An 18551-nucleotide genomic window follows, 5' to 3' on the forward strand; every position below is an offset into this window, starting at 1 on the left:
CCATGGGAAGAGTATTAAATTATTTGGTTTTATGTCTATTCCAGTCATAAAGGGAGGAGTGTCACTATGTAAGAAATTTTATGAACTGGAATAGCCATAGCAACAAACCAGTCAATGAGAACTGTTTTTGATTAAGACATAGTATTGACTGTGTGAGGCATGTGATCCAGCCTAGGTCTGGCATGTCTTAGTCTTTTCTGTGTGTTTTTTTTTCCTGATCTCCAAGTTAAGAGTTGTTGATGTTCCCCAGAGCTGAACCAAACTGTACGCATCATGTTTATATATATTTTATAGATAAAGTTTTTCTAAACTATGCCTCCTGCTCATTTTGAATGTGTCCTTATTTTGCGGCTTATTTTTGCGCTGGAAAGCTGTAAAACTCTGACAAATTATTATGATAATTCTCATTTGCCTATATGTATTAATTTTTACTGTTTTATGGTTAATTGCTGGGTTATTGAGTCAGTTGAATTGAGATGAGTGACTGTAGAAATTGGATAAATAAATAAAATACATAAATATAATTCAGTATGTGCTTCCTATATTTCCTGTTTTCATGGGATATGCCTCATTTTCTGAAGCAATTTGCCAAGGAGCTCTAGCAGCAACTGCATTAAAAAAAGTGTTTTTAATTAAATGTGTGGAAGCTCATTTTTTTTTCTTTTCCTACAATAGTTCATGGTACTGTAAGCTTTAGTTTTTTGAATTCCCTTCTAAGAAAATGTTTGAGAAACCTACATTGGTCAACAGAAGTGTAATAGATTTTTAATACCACAATTGTATTCTGTGTTGATAACAAATAAAAATGTTTAGTTGGCTGTTATTAGCGGATTATTTGGAAATAGATTCATTAATCTTTGATAAAACATTGAAAATGAGATACCAAGAAAGAAGTATAACTGAGGCCAGCCTAATCCGTGCATTAAAGTCACTGTTTGTGTAAACTAACATCCATAGAATACTTACTTGATTAGTAGAAGAATCCACAATACATCGTGTACTGATGCTATGGAAATAAACAGAAATCTGATCCTTCACAGGGCCCCTACCTTCTTCTGGACCCAAACGATCCCACCCTTTTTTTCTACAAGGCAATGTAAGTAGAAGCACTGTGCATGTTACCAACATTGTACACAATATTACAGAGAATAGAAGCTATGTGTGCATCTTCCCTACTCTCATCAAGGATAAATTGAAAAGAGGGAGAAATGTCATGGGAACAGGGCTCTCTGAACATTCACACATGACCACTGTAGGGGAAGGAGGGGAAAAAACCAGATTCTATCCTGCTTTGTGAGGAACTTCCTACTGCAGATCAGAGAGCTGGCTGTTTAATTTAAATGTGGAGCTTGAAATTCTGCCTTTCGATTGCATTGCCATGACTGAAGGATACTACAGAGGAGCTAAAAAAAAGTTTCCAAAGTAAAAGTAAGCGGCTAAACAGAAGAGGGAAGAGGAACGAACATAACCAAAAACAAATGAACTTACCATACTGCGAGTGAACTTTTCTAGGGAAGTTCTACGCGCTTGCTCGTTCTCGGGCTTTAGAAGGGGGAAAAAAAAAGTTAAGAAGGGGGGGAAAATGCAAAAAAAAAATCAGAACAAAAAAAACCCTCTTCAGCTAACTTTGGCTTTAGAAGTGTTAGCAAAAGAAAAAAAAATTAAACATCTCAAACATAGGGCAAGCGCTGTTCGCAAGAGCAAAGCAAGAACTTTGTGCAATCATTCCGTAACTGCTTTTCTTTTGGGAAATGTTGTTCTCCTTTTTTTTAAAATATAGCTATGGACATCTAGCCAAAGTTACATATATCAAGAAAATCAGATATAATGATACAATTCTGCATCTGTCAAGTTTCTATAACTCTTTTAGAAGGAAACTATCATTTTTCAGTCAGAAGGTAGTGGTCTGGATTTATGATGGAATAATCCACTCTCTCTGTGTCTGTATATATGCAAGAAAAGCCTGAGGTAGAACCAAATAGAATAAAAGAGGATATGAGCCTTATCCTATTCCTCTTTTCCAAATTTATTTATGTGGACATTTCTATTCTACCTTTCAATGACAAAATCAAATCCAAGAGGCTTACAAATAAAATGATACTCCTTTCTGATGTGTTGGATGTTTATATGAAAATTGATCAAGTTATCTGCTTTTTGCTTAACTTGATCCTTTGGAAGTGCTGTGCTGTGCTGTGGTGATCTACTCAAAATAAATCCCATTGTGCTCAGCTAGACTTACTCCCAAGAAATTATGCATAAAACTGCTGTTCGCGTAAAGGTTTTGCCACGCTACATACAAAACAATCGCATTACTATTATTTGTTATTTTTGTTATTTGGAAGCTGCAACTATAAATACAGGAATTTTAGTATAATAAGAAATTCACCAACACTATAGCTGTATTACTGTCCTCCAGGGAAACATGATTCAGCTCATTTGGCAGAAAACAAATCTTATTAAATATGAATGAAAGGGCAATTTCCCAGCAAACAGGCCATTTAGCTGAATAAAGGAATTGTAATGTTCCGGGGGAAACCCATCAAGATACGACCTAAGTCAATTCACCAGTTTCAGGAGTGAATGATGAATTGGTGCATACATTTGGCATCATTACTAAATCAGCACAGACTATTTTGAGAACAGAAAAACCAGTACTCAGTTTTAGTTCCTAATTTCTGTTTATGTACTGTACTTATTATTAGTCAAATTATATCTCATTTATTACACTAGCCCTTCCAGTTTTCCCCATGCTCTAACTAGATTATATTAAACTTGGAGAAAATTAGTGGTCCAAAGTCATACTCAGCTTTCATGGTTGGGAGTGAAGTTGAAGCAGGATTCCCAGGACTTTAAGACACCAACCCACTTTTTCCTGCCTCCTCGGGGGGGGGGGGGAAGTGGTGTATAACACAGGAAAAAATATAGTGACTCTAATTGCAAAGCTTCACTTTGTGTGCTAATTTTGTGTTCACAAAAGTTCTATTTCCGGAAGACAGTATGTTCATGTTCCCTTTCCTAACACTTCTTGTAAAGCAGTGTTTCCCAAACTTGACAATTTTAAGGCATGAGGACTTCAATTCCCAGAATTCCACAGCCAACAATGCTGGCTGTGGAATTCTGGGAGTTGAAGTCCACATGCCTTAAAATTGTCAAGTTTGGGAAACACTGTTGTAAAGCATTTAAGTAGAAAGGGAAAAAATAGGATTCCAAATCTGCAACAATTAAAAAACATGGAAGCAGGAGAAACTTTCAAATGATATGTATATATATATTTGTACATGGAATTCTCATTTGAAGCATTGCAGGTTTTTGTTTTTTTTGAGAACTGAAACCTGTGTGCACCTGAAACAGATTGGAGCCTGTGTGGATTTTTGTGTGTTTGAGACCAAATCTGTTTAGGTGCCATACTCTGTAAACACTTATGTAATGAAGCAACTGTGATATTAGAACTGAAGGTGCCAGGTTAAATGTCGACTGCATGTGAAACTACACAGTGTTCGTATGTTTGCATGCTGTTTTAGTCTTCCCCAGTTTTCCAGCACTGGTTGGAAATTCTAGGAAATGCATCATATCAGGAGATTGTCAAATTAGGGAATGCTGCAACTGTTTTTTTTCCCCCACTAAGACTCTCTGACCTAGGCCATTTCACACGATTGGAATTGGTCTGCCAGGGATGACTGACTGAGTGAAGGAACATCCACTATAGTTATATTGAGCTTACAGCCCTAAACACTATACTAGTCCTAAAGGCTATTTACAAACAGAACAATTCTACCCACTGAAGTCTGGATGCAATATATTTAATTACTGTAAATATAGAATCCACATGTATAAATAGACAGGGAGTGGCTCATGCAGTTTTCAAACATACCCTTCTCCTTTAAATGTAAAGGAAGGAAGAACAACTATAAGACAACTCACTGTTGCAACCAGCCATTGGGCATGGCTACATAGAGTTAAAATAATTAGGAAATCCTTCACTCTGGTTAGCTGTGGGGAAACTAGATGAGAATATGTGGATCCATGTTTACTTTTTCAGCTCTTTGTTCTTCCTTTCTTTTCCCTGCTCCAATCTACCAGTACTGAGTCCTTTAAAGCACCTATTGTCAAAGAATCACTACCTCATATATGGACATTTTTGTAAGGAAATAGATACATGGATTTAAAACTATCTAGGGCTAAAATTGAGCTTGCAGTAGCAATAAAACCTTACTATGGAAAAAAAAAACCCATGCAATTAATTGGAGTAATCTAAGGAATAACTATCTCAAGCCATGTATAGATAGAGAAAAAGGAGTCCTGATGAATGAATGCTGTACACTGAGAGGAAAAAATAATGTTAAAATGACATGGTTTGAAATATGGTGTAATTCTGTTTTAACTGGCCAACTTGGAGAAGTTGACTATTATTTGTAAATGTTCATTGCTCACACATACAAGTACGTCACTGTCATCATTAACATAATTTTTATAATGACGTTATCTTATATATGTTGCAAATGATTTAATTTGCATCACATCAACAGGCCTGTTACATGTGAAGTCTCTTTCATCACTGCTAGATTCTTCACTTCCACATTCTGATAGATGGGACAAACTTGGATGAGGCCTCTTTGACTCTTATGTCAAGAAAGATAAATACTTGCAGATCACCTTTTTGCCCATTCAGCTTTCAGAACAATAGGGAGGCATCAATTTTAACTAACTCAGCATTTTCTCTGCCAGTCAGGATTCAGGGGTTGGGTTTCAACAGACAGCTCTAACATAAACTTAGAACTTCTTCTGAACTGGTTTCTTTTTCTTCTTTGACCTGAGTCTTTTGAACATTTTTAAGGGACTAAATACAGCTTATTTTGCTATACTAATGCTCATAGGTACTCTTCTCCATTTGGGGAATAAAATGAAAAGACAGCATCAGGAAAGCTAAATCCATGTAATGCCACATTCCCCAATCCCTCTTCCTACTTCTTTTTAAGAATCATAAAAACATAGTGTTGAAAGAGCCCATTTAGACCATCAAGTCGAATCCCCCCCATGCAGGAGGTTAAGGCATCTTAACAGATGGCCTTCCAACCTTAGCTTGAACATCTGCACCAACATCTGCCATGTCTCCTCTGGACAAGAGCTCCACTGCTAAATTGCTCTTACCATAAAGGCTTTTTTCAACTTTCAGAGCATGCTGCTCTATAAAAAGGGATGTGTATAATCCATCTTTGAAAAAGACAGTAGCTGGTGAATCCAATCTACACATAACCACTGTAAGACAACTGTGCTATAGATACTTATCTATAAATATTTATTTTGTGTAGAGTCAGGATTTGGGCTACGCTTTGACATCCAACACAAGTACTATGTTAAATTCATTGAATGAAATCTGATATTTTTTTTGTCATGGGACCGTAACAGAGAAAGTCAACAGGACTTATGACCAATCATCTAGCATTCAAGACACCCACTGAAGCTATCCTATCTCAGCCACAGCCACAACATTGAATACAGCCCACCAGCTATGCAGACCTATGCAAGAGCTTAATATCAGTGTAAAGAAGAACCACCAAATTGGTTTCAGTAAAAATGGTCTAATGGCCATTGGATAGTTTCCCCACATTATCCAGATTTAATAACACATCTGCTGTTGAAAACTCCCTGCAGTCCATTTCTTGGATGTGACAATGTCTCTTCGGTTCACAACCTCTATATGGCTCTCACAAGAGCAATCGGCGTATAAAATATAACTCTGAGAAATACTTGCAAACTCTTGATGCAAAGGAAGCACTGAAGGGTTCAGTGAATGTCACTGAAGTATTCCACATATTCTATCCAGCCTAGCAGTTCTCTATTTGTGAGTCCATAGAAATATGCAGATGGTAAATGTCTTGCAAAAATTTGTACCAAAAATAGCCTGATACGTAGATCTCTATTTCACTGCCAAAAAGAGCTCTATGCACACATTTCCCCTGCTCTGGAGAGAGTGACCCTATCCAGTCGGCATCAAAGCTTTGCTCATGATCACCAACTGTGCTTCAGAGTTCCCAAGCATACAGGGAACCGGTAGCTTGTCAGAAATAGGTTCTAAGGTTTCTAATCCCATTGGAATTGCAACAGAGAGTTGATAAGGCTGACTGAATTATGGGATCATGGGAAAGCAGCAACTGGCAGAGGAAAGCAGAGAGCCAAATAGACAAAGCAGAGGACTCAATCTCTAAGTCTCTGATTAAACGCATATATATAAAATTGAATATGGGAAGTGGGAAATCCTTTCAGATGGGTATATATTATTTAAACCAAGCCACAGATGAAAATCAAAGTATATCAGCTCTCCGCCCCATTTATTCCTAAATGCCTGATTTGGGATTCTCAAGAAGCCCTTTGTTGTTTTATATAGTAGGGACAGAAAACAATACAGCATTCTGACATGAAAAGAAAATAATAAGACGTGGCTGGATAGAGGAATATAATCAGAATTGCGTTTAGTATTTGTTTAAAATTAAAAATAATAGCAAAAGTCTACGTACAGAAAGTGCTGGTGGAAGGGAATGGCATTCACAGAAAACCAAAAGCTGATAGAAAGTCAAGAGGAAAGCTTCAGGTGAGGCATCACAAGAATAACCATGAGATTAAACAGAAGGGGGGGGGTGTGCCCTGCTTTCCAATGGTTGCTACGCTGTATGACAGGGGTTCTCAACCTTGGTAACTTTAAGACTTGTGGACTTCAACTCCCAGAATTCCTCAGTCCACAAGTCTTAAAGCTTTGCTGGCTGAGGTATTCTGGGAGTTGAAGTCCACAAGTCTTAAAGTTGCCAAGGTTGAGAACCCCTGCTGTATGACAACATTAAATGTGATTAAACAGATGGTATTTGTGCCCTGCAAGTACATAGAATGGCAATTTGCCACTTCATGTTGAAAGATGGTAGAAGAGCCCTTGTTCAGTGACAGCCATGTCAATCCTGGATAACTTCAGTTAAAGGATGCTGGGCAGCGAGATTGGGAAAAATCTATGGACATCTGCTAAGAAGAGCAGACTTTCACAAGGCTTCATGACAAATCATGTGACCCAGCTTAGAAATTGCTTCTGCTTTAGTTTCATCTCCCTATCAGAGGATGATCAGTTCCACTGAACAATGAAGTGGTTTATTTGGATGCCAAACATGGAGCTTTAGGAAAAGGGAAAGACATGTCCTCAATACTCAGAAGGAGGAAAGGGAACAGGTCTTGGCCCCTCACAAAGAATAGAACATTCATGTTCACACAGCAGCAAGCAGCAGCAGCAGGCAGGAGTCAAGAAGGACTTGGAGAAGCAAGCATGTCCTTCCCAATAGATACCTTCTTCTTTGCCAGCAACAAGTCTTGGTAAGCATTGGAACGGAGGAAACGTGCATAGCTGTCACTCTTCATCAGCTTGTAAATATGTTCCTGTGGGAAGACAAGAAATGACAGGATGAGATTTATTATTGGACACTGTTCAACAATCTCTGGGCACCTACGGGGAAAAAAACGTGAAATATCAAAGCATAACTGAAAGGTTTCCCCCCCCCCTCAATTTCTAAAACATGGTGACAGATGTTCCACAATGGACTATCAGCTAGATGAAAAGAAACCTTGGCATGGCTTTGTTCCAGGATAGAAGGAATGATTATTTACGTAATTGAAGGTGTCTTCCATCTTTCAGTCCAAATGACTAAATAAAAGCTTCTCTCTCTCTCTCTCTCTCTCTCTCTCTCTCTCTCTCTCTCTCTCTCTTTCTGCATAATACTGCCCTTCAGATGTTCATTTTTAGTATTCAGAATCTCTAATGTAGATTAGAATCATATGAGGTGAGATAGTAGGATTCTAACCCGTTGCTCTCCACTGACTGTATTCATACAAGAAACGTGTTCTGGTTACCGAATTAGACCATTTGAGGGGTTGTGTGATAAAAAAAATAAATCATAATTTGGTTCAAACTGCAGCTATTAAGAAAAAGTACGATCAATAACTATGATGGGGTACAGTGGGATTTCTGGTCACACTCACAACAATATAAGACCCTACTATTAGACTGAAGATGCAAGTTCATACTGTACACATTTATCTGGAAGTAAAACTTAATTAGGAGAAAAAAGGATCTGGAAGCTGCTTGGAACAATAAAAAGGACTATGTTGCAGAGCACCACATAACTATGTGGAGTTGCTATAATGGGAAGTATGGAACAGAATAATGTGGTTGAAGAGAACAAGGACTGCTAAGATTTAAAGAGACAAAGAACATGCAGAGTGATTTTAAGGGGGGGATTGTTTGGGAAGTGGTGAAGAGGCTAAGCAAGGAGCCTTCAATAAAAGTGTTGAAATTATTTTGGATGAAATGAAATGAAATGAGGGAATGCTGGAACAATTATCTTAAAGGTTTCTAAGGAAATGGAAGTTATATGTTGAATGCTATAAACGTAAGTGTTCTAGAAAACTAATGATGAAAAGGAAATCATAACTGCTGAGAGAATGTTGGGAAATGTAGAGAAGTTAACAGGAGAAATGTTAACACGTAGATACATTAGAAAAATGTTTTATTGTTCTTCTGCACAGGAGAAAAGTAGAAAGAGTGAATGAAAAATCTACAGGAAATGTGGTTTGTAAAGTTTGCCTGGAGACTGAAGAAGCTAAACAACAACAACAACAACAACAACAACAACAACAATAATAATAATAATCGAGTTGGAAGGGACTTTAGAGATCTTCTAGTCCAACCCTCTGCTCAGGCAGGAAACCCTATACCATTTCAGACCTTTCAGACTTAGACAAGCAGCAAAAAGTTTCAAATCAAAAAAAGGAAAGACATCCAGTTGCCATGGCTCAACTTCCAGACAACTCTACCTGGGTGACTGAGAATCTTGACTGACATACTGCCATGCACTTTGGGGAAGAAACCTGGAGGCTGGTGTGGGGCTATGAAAAGATAGCAAGAAAAGATTCCCAAGAGTGATGACCCCAAAAAATCAAGATGGCAACCACAATTGTATGGAACGCTTTCCTTTATATATGCATGCAGAAAACCATATGGGACTTATTTAAGGCATACAAGAAATAGGGAACTGGTTTTGACAATGAAAATGAAATTTTTTGCAAGTTATAACTAAATGGCAAAAAAACCTAAAGCAAATAGGTGAAACTGTGTACTATGTTTAATAAAGAGGGGGAAATGGAACAAGAAATGTTAAGGCATCCAAATGTTGACGGAAAAGTAAAGCAGAGTATGTGGTTCAGTACAGTATTGTATTACAGTGAATAAATATTTGTTGAAAGAAGTTAAAATACCTGTCTATAAGAAAGTGGATTTGCCCATTTTTGTTATCTGGAAATGAGATTGAATGAATTGGAATGGAGAATTTACAAAGACTGTAACTGAAATGGATACTGGATGGTTATGGTCTAAATGCAAAAGTTTGGGTCCAGTATAGAAGAAATATGTTGAGGTGCTTTGATTATATGGACAGTATTAATGAAAACTGAATTGCAAAGCCATTTGAATGAAAAGTAAATGGGTTGAGAGGAAAGAGAAGACTGAATAAGTCATGGTTGGATGGAGCTGAAGATATCATGAGCGATATCATGAGTGATATAACATTCAAGATTAAATTAGTATTGGTCCAGCATGCTACTATTGATAGCTGTAGAACAATATTCATAAAATAGGCCTAATAATGTCCTTAATAAAATTTGCACAACTGTTTGACCAGTTTCCTATAATATTGCAAGGACAGGCCATCTAGTACTTTAATCTAGATTTATAGATTACAATTTCCACCTAACATGATCAGAAGGTTGTGTTATAGCTGAAAAATTACTCTATGCACATTATTATGTTGAATCTTATTCTAGCTTTGAATGGGCTCAAAGACAAGTAATTTTGGATGGTATTTTTTGGTCTGAAAATAGACTCTGCTGGATTTACCTTGATGTAATACCACCAATCTAACCATGCTGGATCGTTCCCAACCTTTTTATTTCTCCTACTGCTATAAATTGACCTGAACGTAGTTGCATTAAGAGACATTGAAAGGATGGTTAAATGCAGTTGTTCAAGAAGAGCCAGGACAGGCATCACATGTGGACCCTTACAAGATGCTGTAGCCATGCCAGCCATTCCAGATTTATTGATTTTATATCTATGGAGTAATCTTTAAGTAACCTAATAAGAAGGTTGGCCTAAGAGATAATAGGCAGTCAATTGTCATGGAAGCTCTATAGAGCTAAGGCTATTGAACAACTTATTGAACCATATGGTCATTCTAATTTCAATCAAAGACTCTAATCAATGTTCCAGTCTGGCTCCCGCTTTGTTGTTTGGACACGTTGTGTGACACATCTTTCCTTGTTCATTACTGTGCTCATGCAAGTAGACCCATACGATGAAAGCTACATGCATAGACCTATATATTAATTAGGTGTATATCTGGGAACTGGTAAATAGCAACTCTCTTAAATAAATTTTAAAATGTATTTATTCTAAATTGCTTATCCCTTAGTAAACATGGCATGTTAATGAAGAAAAGGCCTAGAAGGAAATCAACAGATGACTTGGGGACAGTTTCAGAGTGCAAAGTTTCAGGGACACTTGTTTAGACAAAATGTTGACAACAAATCAGGATCATGCGAAGTATTAGTACCGCTTTATAAAACCCTAGTGAGACCACACCTGGAATACTGCAACCAATTTTGATCACCAAACTACAAAAAAGATGTTGAGACTTTGGGAAAAGTACAGAGAAGAGCAACTAAGATGATCAAAGGCCTGGAGACTAAAACATATGAAGAACGGCTGCAGGACTTGGGTTTGACTAGTCTAAAGAAAAGAAGAAATGGGGTGACATGATAGCAGCATTCCAGTATCTGAGGGGCTGCCACAAAGAAGAGGGGGTCAAATTATTCTCCAAAGCACCAGAGGGCAGGACAAGAAGCAATGGTTGGAAACTGATCAAAGAGAGAAGCAACCTGGAATTAAGGAGAAACTTCCTAACAGTGAGGACAATTAACTAGTGGAACAACTTGCCTTCAGAAATCGTGGACACTCCATCACTAGAGGTTTTTAAGAAAAAACTGGACAGTCACTTGCCTGAGATGGTATAGGTTCTCCTGCTTGAGCAGGGGGCTGGACTAGAAGGCCTCCAAGGTCCCTTCCAGCTCAGTTCTATTCTAAATATGGCAGTAATAGTTTTCACATGAATACAACTTTAGAAAGATAGCTACAATCTTCTTTGCAACCCACTGAGAGGGACATCCAGCTGTCCCTGGCTCAGCATTGCTCCTTTTCTTGGACCTGATGGATCTGCTGTCCCCAATGGCTCCAATTTGAATGACAGCTTCAATAATAGCTTAGTCTTCCATATACTGCACCCAGGCTGTAGCTAGAAATATGTTTGCCCTGGCTCTGATAGATGAAACCCATCAAAAGAACTTCAAAGCAAAATTCTTCCTTAAAGAACATTTTATTTGGGAAACAAAGTATCAGTACTACATAGTTGAACCCAAAAACTAAATTCCCTTCCCCCAGATACAAAGTAACAAAGTATAATTCCCACCCTTAATAAACTGTCATAAAGCACATTCTCCAATTAGTTAAAAGCGTGGGCTTCCTCCCCAGCTCCTCAGCCCCCCAAAACGTTATCAGCTTGTCCTTGGGTTCCCACAGCAGCGTTATCATTATGGCTAGCTGAGCTTTCCTTCCAACCCTCCTTCCTGCTGCACTTGATTCCTAAAAGCAACAAAAAGCATAGAAAAGGAGAAGAGAAAATGCCTGCATTTTCATCAGTTGTCAAAGCAGGAACATCCAGTGTTAGCAGCGTTGACAATGTTATCTTGTGCTAATTCACTACATTGACCTATGAAGCTGGCAATGTCTGCTGATATGTGATATGGTAAAATATGTGGAGCTTGCAGGCCACATGAAGAAGAAGTAATTACCGTATTTTCCGGCGTATTAGACTTGGCGTATAAGATGACCCCTGACTTTGGAGCTGATTTGCATGCTTAGAAAGTCATCTTATATGCCGGAAACTACCATAATTTCTGGCATATGAGATGACTCGGTGTATAAGACGATCCCCGACTTTGGAGCCGATTTGCATGCTTTAGAAAGTCGTCTTATACACCGGAAAATACGGTAGTGTTTGGAAATAGAGGGAAAAACAGATCAGGAGACATGGTATAGGGTTTCCTGCCTGAGCAGGGGGTTGGACTAGAAGACCTCCAAGGCTCCTACCAACTCTGTTGTTGTTGTTGTTGTTGTTATTATTATTATTATTATTATTATTACATAAGCAAGTGCTTCGGAAAAGGATTCCCAGTGAAACAGGTGAACATCAATTTAATGATTCTGCCTCCACAATTCACAAGCATAATTCTAACACAGATCCCAAAGTAATTAGCTATCATTTTATCAAATTTGAGGAATTATTTAAAATAGTGCTGTTTCAGGATATTTGTACTCTAATTTCTTCTTGGAAGTCCAATGATCTCCACTTGGAGATTGTTGAAAACTAGAGGTACAGTTTCCCATGATTTTAAAGCGAGAAACAGAAAACTGCAGAGTAAGTGCTAAAAGATCACAGTTAAACGCAAAAACTCAAACTCCTCCATCTTCACGCACTTGACAGCCTTCAACTTCCCTCTCCCATTTGGCCACCAATAAGTGTCATTCCTCATTTAAAACCCAGCACTTGGGGGGGTATTTTTACAATATTTAATGATGATTTTCAATCATTATACCATTATACCAGCTTATTCTTTGTATCCTCTCCTTGGATTAAAGTTTCTCTATGAAGTCATTTTGCAAAATTCAATGACTTAGTCTTGGTAGATCTGGCAGGCAAGACAAATTAACTGCTATCTTCCTTGGTAGAGCATACATAGCAGTTTCCACCACTGCCATTCTGAGAAAACATTCTTGAATCTCCCCACCAATTCCATATATTTATGGATAATCAGTCAATTCTAGTGTCTCATTTAAACTACCTAAGATTGTGCTTAGCAACCTGACCCGTTATCCTTAACTGATCCTTAGATGCATCGGTTTTTCCCATTCTCCAATTGGAAAAGGGGCACTAATCTCATAAAGAGAAATTAGATGTTGGAATTGAGGTTAGTCTTATTAGGAAGATCAAATATCAGGAAGGTCTTAAAGGAAATGATTTCTTTTTAATGGTTAAGTAGAGTAGGAAGGACAAACTTTCTTTCCTTCCTTATACAGGCCCGAGCGTTCTCTAAGATACAGTGTTCATCTCAGAATTAGAATTAACCTCTCTCTCCATGCTTACCACAGTAATTTTTCATTATTTGCAGCAGCTATGCTCTATAACTATAATTATATATAGGGTTATACAGGGTTACACAGGATTAGATTATAGGGCCCTAGTCATAACATTTTTGTCAACTATTCAATACAATCTTTTTTAAATATGTGCTTCTGTTTAATGACACATCATTTAATATATTCATTTTTACAAATAAAAAAAGTCCTCAAAAAGACCTTACTTTTGATGGCCATTTTAATCAGCAAAATCATTGAGAGAAGGCAGGCGTGACCATGAATAACTATGAAGGCATTCCAAATATTGATTTTGGGGTTACAAAGAAATTTTAGCATGTAGGCAAATTTGCAAATAGATTGCCTATATTTGGAGGCCTAGCTCGATCTATCCATCTATCTATCATCTTGAGATATTTCTGTATCTCAAAATTGTTGCACTTGTGCAATTCTTGCTACGTACAGCCAAGGGCCCACTCAGAACCACATCAGTACCAGCAAGGTGGATCCCTTCAGAAAAATTCAGCTGAGCTTAATGCAACTGGACTTCCTTTCATGGTTTCCTCCCTGGCATTTTCCTACTCAACTTCTGTGGTTCATTTGTATATGTTCTCCAACCCTTTTAAGAAGACACTGACACACAAATACACATTAAAACACCTGCAGAAAATAATAGGTTGAATCCACACTACAAGCATGCATGTGTGTGTGTGTGTGCGCGCGCGTGTGTGTGTAGGTCTTTGGTTATTCGGGTTTTCTCCCGCGTAAAATTGGAAGTGTCTTGGTGACGTTTCGACAAAGTCCATTCGTCATCTTCAGGCTGGTGTTTTTGGCTTCGTGCTTCTAGGAGCAATGTGTGATTGTAGCTGTTTCTTCCTTTTAACTGCCAGTGGGGGTATGAACTGATTGGGTGGGAGTTTGGCTGTGTTCTGATTGGGTGGAGGTGTGTTCTGATTGGTTAGGGGCTTGGCTATGCTCTGATTGGATGGGGGTTGGCTGTGCTCTGATTGGATGGGGGAGTGTTCTGTTTGGGTGGGGGCTTTGTTGTGCTCAGGTTAGTCTGAGTTGCAGGGGGGATTTGAAATGGTGAGCTGCATTGCTGTTGTTTGACTTCGCGTTTGTGGTCGTGCCTCATCTTCATGGTGGGTGTCAGTTTGCTTCATATATGGATTGGAGGGGTTTAAAGTGGCTAATGATGCAGCTGTGGTCTGGCTTCTGGTTTGTGGTTGTGCCTCATCATCGGTGTGGGTTTGCTTTTTCCGTGGATGTGTGGTGGTGACATCCTGTGTGGTTTTCGTGAGTGTGGGTCTGGTGTCATTCTTTGTGTTAGGGACTTGTTTGTCAATAAGGCTGGTAGGCGGGAGGTATCATCTCATTTATTCATGCTGTGTGGGCATTTTTATATCTCGATGGCTTTTCTGATTATTCTGTTATTAAAGTGTTCAGTTTTGGCGATAGTTCTGGTATTTTTAAAGCAATTTCATGTCCTGTGGCTTTAAGGTGTTGGACCAGGGAAGAAGTTGGTTCCTCTTTTTTGACTGAGTTCTTGTGTTCTTCAATGTGTGCACTTATTCTTCTGTTGGTTGGTCTGATGTATGTGGTGGGGCAACCATCCTAAGAAACCCCAAAGACAAAATTGAGTTAGAAAATCAAGGAGTATATGAAATCCCATGCACCGCTTGCCCCCCCCCCACCAACTGCTACTTAAACGCACAATCCCACCACCACCCTGCACAGATCAACTCCGTAGCCAAGACCTCATCTCCAGAACCAAATGCCTAGCCGACAAAGACCACCTGAAAACTGAATTACACACTCTCACAAACGTATTAATCTCCAACTGATTCCAAAGAAATACTATTACCAACCTAATCCAAAGGGAAACACCCCCAAGGACCGAGACATAGAACAGTACAACGACATTGCCCTCCTCCCCTACATCAAAGGCACCACAGGTAAAATCAGCAAAATTCTCCATAAACATAATATCAAGACAGCCTTCGGTACCGACCAAAAAATAGCCAACATCTTAAGAAACTCCAAAGACACGATCCAGCTAGAAAACCAAGAAGTCTATGAAATACCATGCAAAATCTGCCCAGCCACATACATTGGACAAACTAATAGGAGAATAAATGCACGCATTGCAGAACACAAGAACGCAGTCAGAAAAGAAGAAAAAACTTCCTCCCTCTTCCAGCACCTTAAAGCTACAGGACATGAAACTGATTTTGAAGGAACCAAATTAATCTCCAAAACTGAACACCACAGCAAGAGAATAATTATGGAAGCCATTGAAATAGAAAAACACCCCCACAACATGAATAAATGTGATGATACCTCCCGCCTACCAGACATCTGGAAACTAGCCCTAATCAACAAACGAGTCCTAGTCACGAAAACTGACACCGGACCCAGAACAACACAGTACGCCACCACCATTCACCCTCACCAGACCCAAACCCAAGCCCAAACCCATCCCTCAGACGAAATGCAAGCACCATCCAGAAGCCAAACCATGACGACATCACCAGCTGCTGCACCTCCCTCCGACCCCCACACAAACCAAACAGACACACACCATAAACACAGATCTAGACCACAAACTCGGAGCCAAACCAAAGCCCGGTATGTTACTTCACAGCCTTCAGGCCTGGACATCACATCACAAAACTCAGGAGGCTACAACGCCAAAGCTCAGGATGTTACAACACAGCCAACCACCCAGGATGGTGCAACACAGAACTCAGGATATCACTACACTAGATCTCAGGATGTCATCACACAACCCATTACCCAGGTCGTTACAACACAAAAGACTAATGGGCACACAGCCAGCACCTCAACTACTCAGGATGTTATGAAACAGCCAAACAATCCACAAACAATAGCTCCTACACAGCCAACCAATCCACCTACAGCAACTAAGCCAGCACTCCACACACCCCCACCAATATATATAGAGAGACGGCAGCTCCGATCACACTTTGCTCGCACAAGCACGAAGCCGAAGACCCCAGCCTGAAGATGATGAGTGGGACCTCGTCGAAACGTCGCCAAGATACTCTCAATCTTACACGGGAAAAGACCCGAATACACCAAGACCTGCATACATATATATATATATATATATATATATATATATATATATATATATATATATATATATATATATATGCTGGAAAATTTGCATAAAAATACGACTCCTGGGCATGTCTATGGTACAAATAAAATACGAACACCAGGAGAGTATAAATATAAAAATATACTTTACTAAAAGCTGCCAAGCTTTCGTTTGGAAACTCCAAACATCATCAGGGCTAAGGAGCCAGTAAACAATGATGACTTAAATGGGTTTTGCCGGCATCTGCACCCGGCTCATGGACTGCGTCACCGGTCCCGGCTGGTTAATTAGTGTTCCAGATGTTTCTTTATTACTCTCCTTGCGCTTCCTTCTATGGTTCTTCTGGATCATTCCTTCCACTATCTCATTACTGACATTCATCTCCTCCACCACCCCTTTATCCTTATTTCGTTCCATAGTACTGACCCTCATCCCCTTTTTGTTTTCATTTTCCACCCTGGGGGTATCTGTTTCTCCTCTATCAGTGTTACAAGCTTCCCTAGGCTCACAGACGCTCCCCCCCCCACGCTTTTCTCAATCCCTGCTCCACACCCTTTCTTCTCACTCCTCCACTGTCATGAGTAACTTTCATACGGGTGTTGCATATTTGGGGGTCTATGCCCTCCTCCTCCGTCCTGGCAATCTTCGTGTCGACAGTTCTCCACCGTTCCATTTGTTTGCTGCGTGATCGGATGCTTACTCCGCCTCTCAATTCATCATCCCCCCTCCTCCCTAGCGCACGCTCTTCCCCATTGCTGACAGGAACGGCATTCAGGCAGACACCAGATCTCCGGATCTCTGCATTCTGATTCCCCGCGTTCTCACTCTCCTCTCCTGTGCTCGTCTTTGGGGGGACTTCAAAGTGTTCGTCCCGGGGGGGGCTGGATCGTTGGTGGGGGTATTCCTTGTCTGCAGAGGGTCCAGGCAGAACACCGTGTCTCTCTCTTTCACCGTATGCCTAGGCAATCGAGCCGTGCTTTTGTTCTTCTTCTCCTCCCCTTTTTTCTTTTGATCTCCGTCGACGTTCCCCACAGCGTCGGGCTGCAAACTCCTCATGCTGGATCTTCCACACTCTCCACAGTTGTTGTTAAGTTCCAGGGGTGGGGGTCTATCATGGTGATATTGGAGAAGGGGGAGGTCTTCCATCGGTGGATGATTACGTGTGTTTGACAGTGGTGGCCTCCTCAGACGTTCATTAGAGCGGTATTGGTGTTGATCGGGCGAAACGGGGGTGCCCTGGAGTGTCGAGGGTTAGCCAAAGTTCCATCTATCTGTTCAGGATGGAGGCCAAGTATCCCTGCTTGTATAGCTGTAAATGTGAAGTGCAAGCAAACAACCACACTCAGTGAGCACCAGAGATTCCACAGTTCAGTTCTGAGCTACACACATTCTCTTCTATTGGATATCACAGAGTCCTGAACTACATTAAGAAACTCCCAAAGCTGTTGAAGTGTCTGATCTATCCAAGCCTTCCAGTAAATCGGGCACTACCAAGTTATGTCTTTTTCCAATGAAAATTGTAAAGTCTTCTCCATCTTTTTTTTTCTCCTCATAACCTGAAGCTTATGAGATGAAAAAACAAATGGCTGGTTTTTCTTTGTGCACAGAAGATCCTATGTAGAAAGTCACACACCTAGGCAACGTTAGAAAGGAGGGCAATGAGCTGGCAAGGGTTTTCATGGCATGACAAAATTAAAGTTAATGTAGATTTTAAAAATCACTGTGTGAAGGAGTGCCATATTGAGAATATGAAATAAGCACAAATCGAGGCTGTGACCAAAGATACTTTTATTGATTTCAGCACAGGAAGCATTTTATAGAAGAGAGAGAGCAGAGAGAAACTCTATGAAGCTTTATAAATGCAGTATGAAGGAGAAATTAAGATGAAGTCAAAAGACCAAATTGGAGAAGGACATAGTTTTCAATGGTTTTCATATGCACAGTTAAAGAAAGAAACGTTCAACATGGATAAAAAGACAGATGGGAATTGAAAAAATACAATACACAATTTGAAATTGAATTATGTACAAATGATGAGCATATAATAGCAAAACTATATATAAATTTAAGATTTGAAACAGAAGAAGAGATTAAAGACTACATGACAAAACAGGCTGTTAATTTTGGATATAACATAGAGAGGAACATTTG

General features: G+C 39.5%; 1 protein-coding gene across 5 annotated transcripts in view; it reads right to left on the minus strand.

Annotated features, from left to right (window-relative positions):
- RGS6 (regulator of G protein signaling 6) overlaps positions 1-18551 on the minus strand; it is a 222338-nt gene that overhangs the window by 12270 nt on the left and 191517 nt on the right. For 4 of the 5 annotated variants that reach the window (XM_039334125.1, XM_039334134.1, XM_039334145.1 and 1 more), the window contains 2 exons: positions 7324-7413; positions 1489-1542 (listed from right to left, as the gene is read on the minus strand). In XM_039334125.1, coding sequence (XP_039190059.1) covers positions 1489-1542; positions 7324-7413 — 144 coding nt within the window. The remainder of the gene's footprint in view (positions 1-1488; positions 1543-7323; positions 7414-18551) is intronic. The other variant, XM_039334140.1, reaches the window with a different exon arrangement.

Source organism: Crotalus tigris, unplaced genomic scaffold (genome assembly GCF_016545835.1).
Source record: "Crotalus tigris isolate CLP2741 ecotype Arizona unplaced genomic scaffold, ASM1654583v1 scf7180000017545.3456711, whole genome shotgun sequence".
Lineage (NCBI taxonomy): Eukaryota > Metazoa > Chordata > Lepidosauria > Squamata > Viperidae > Crotalus > Crotalus tigris.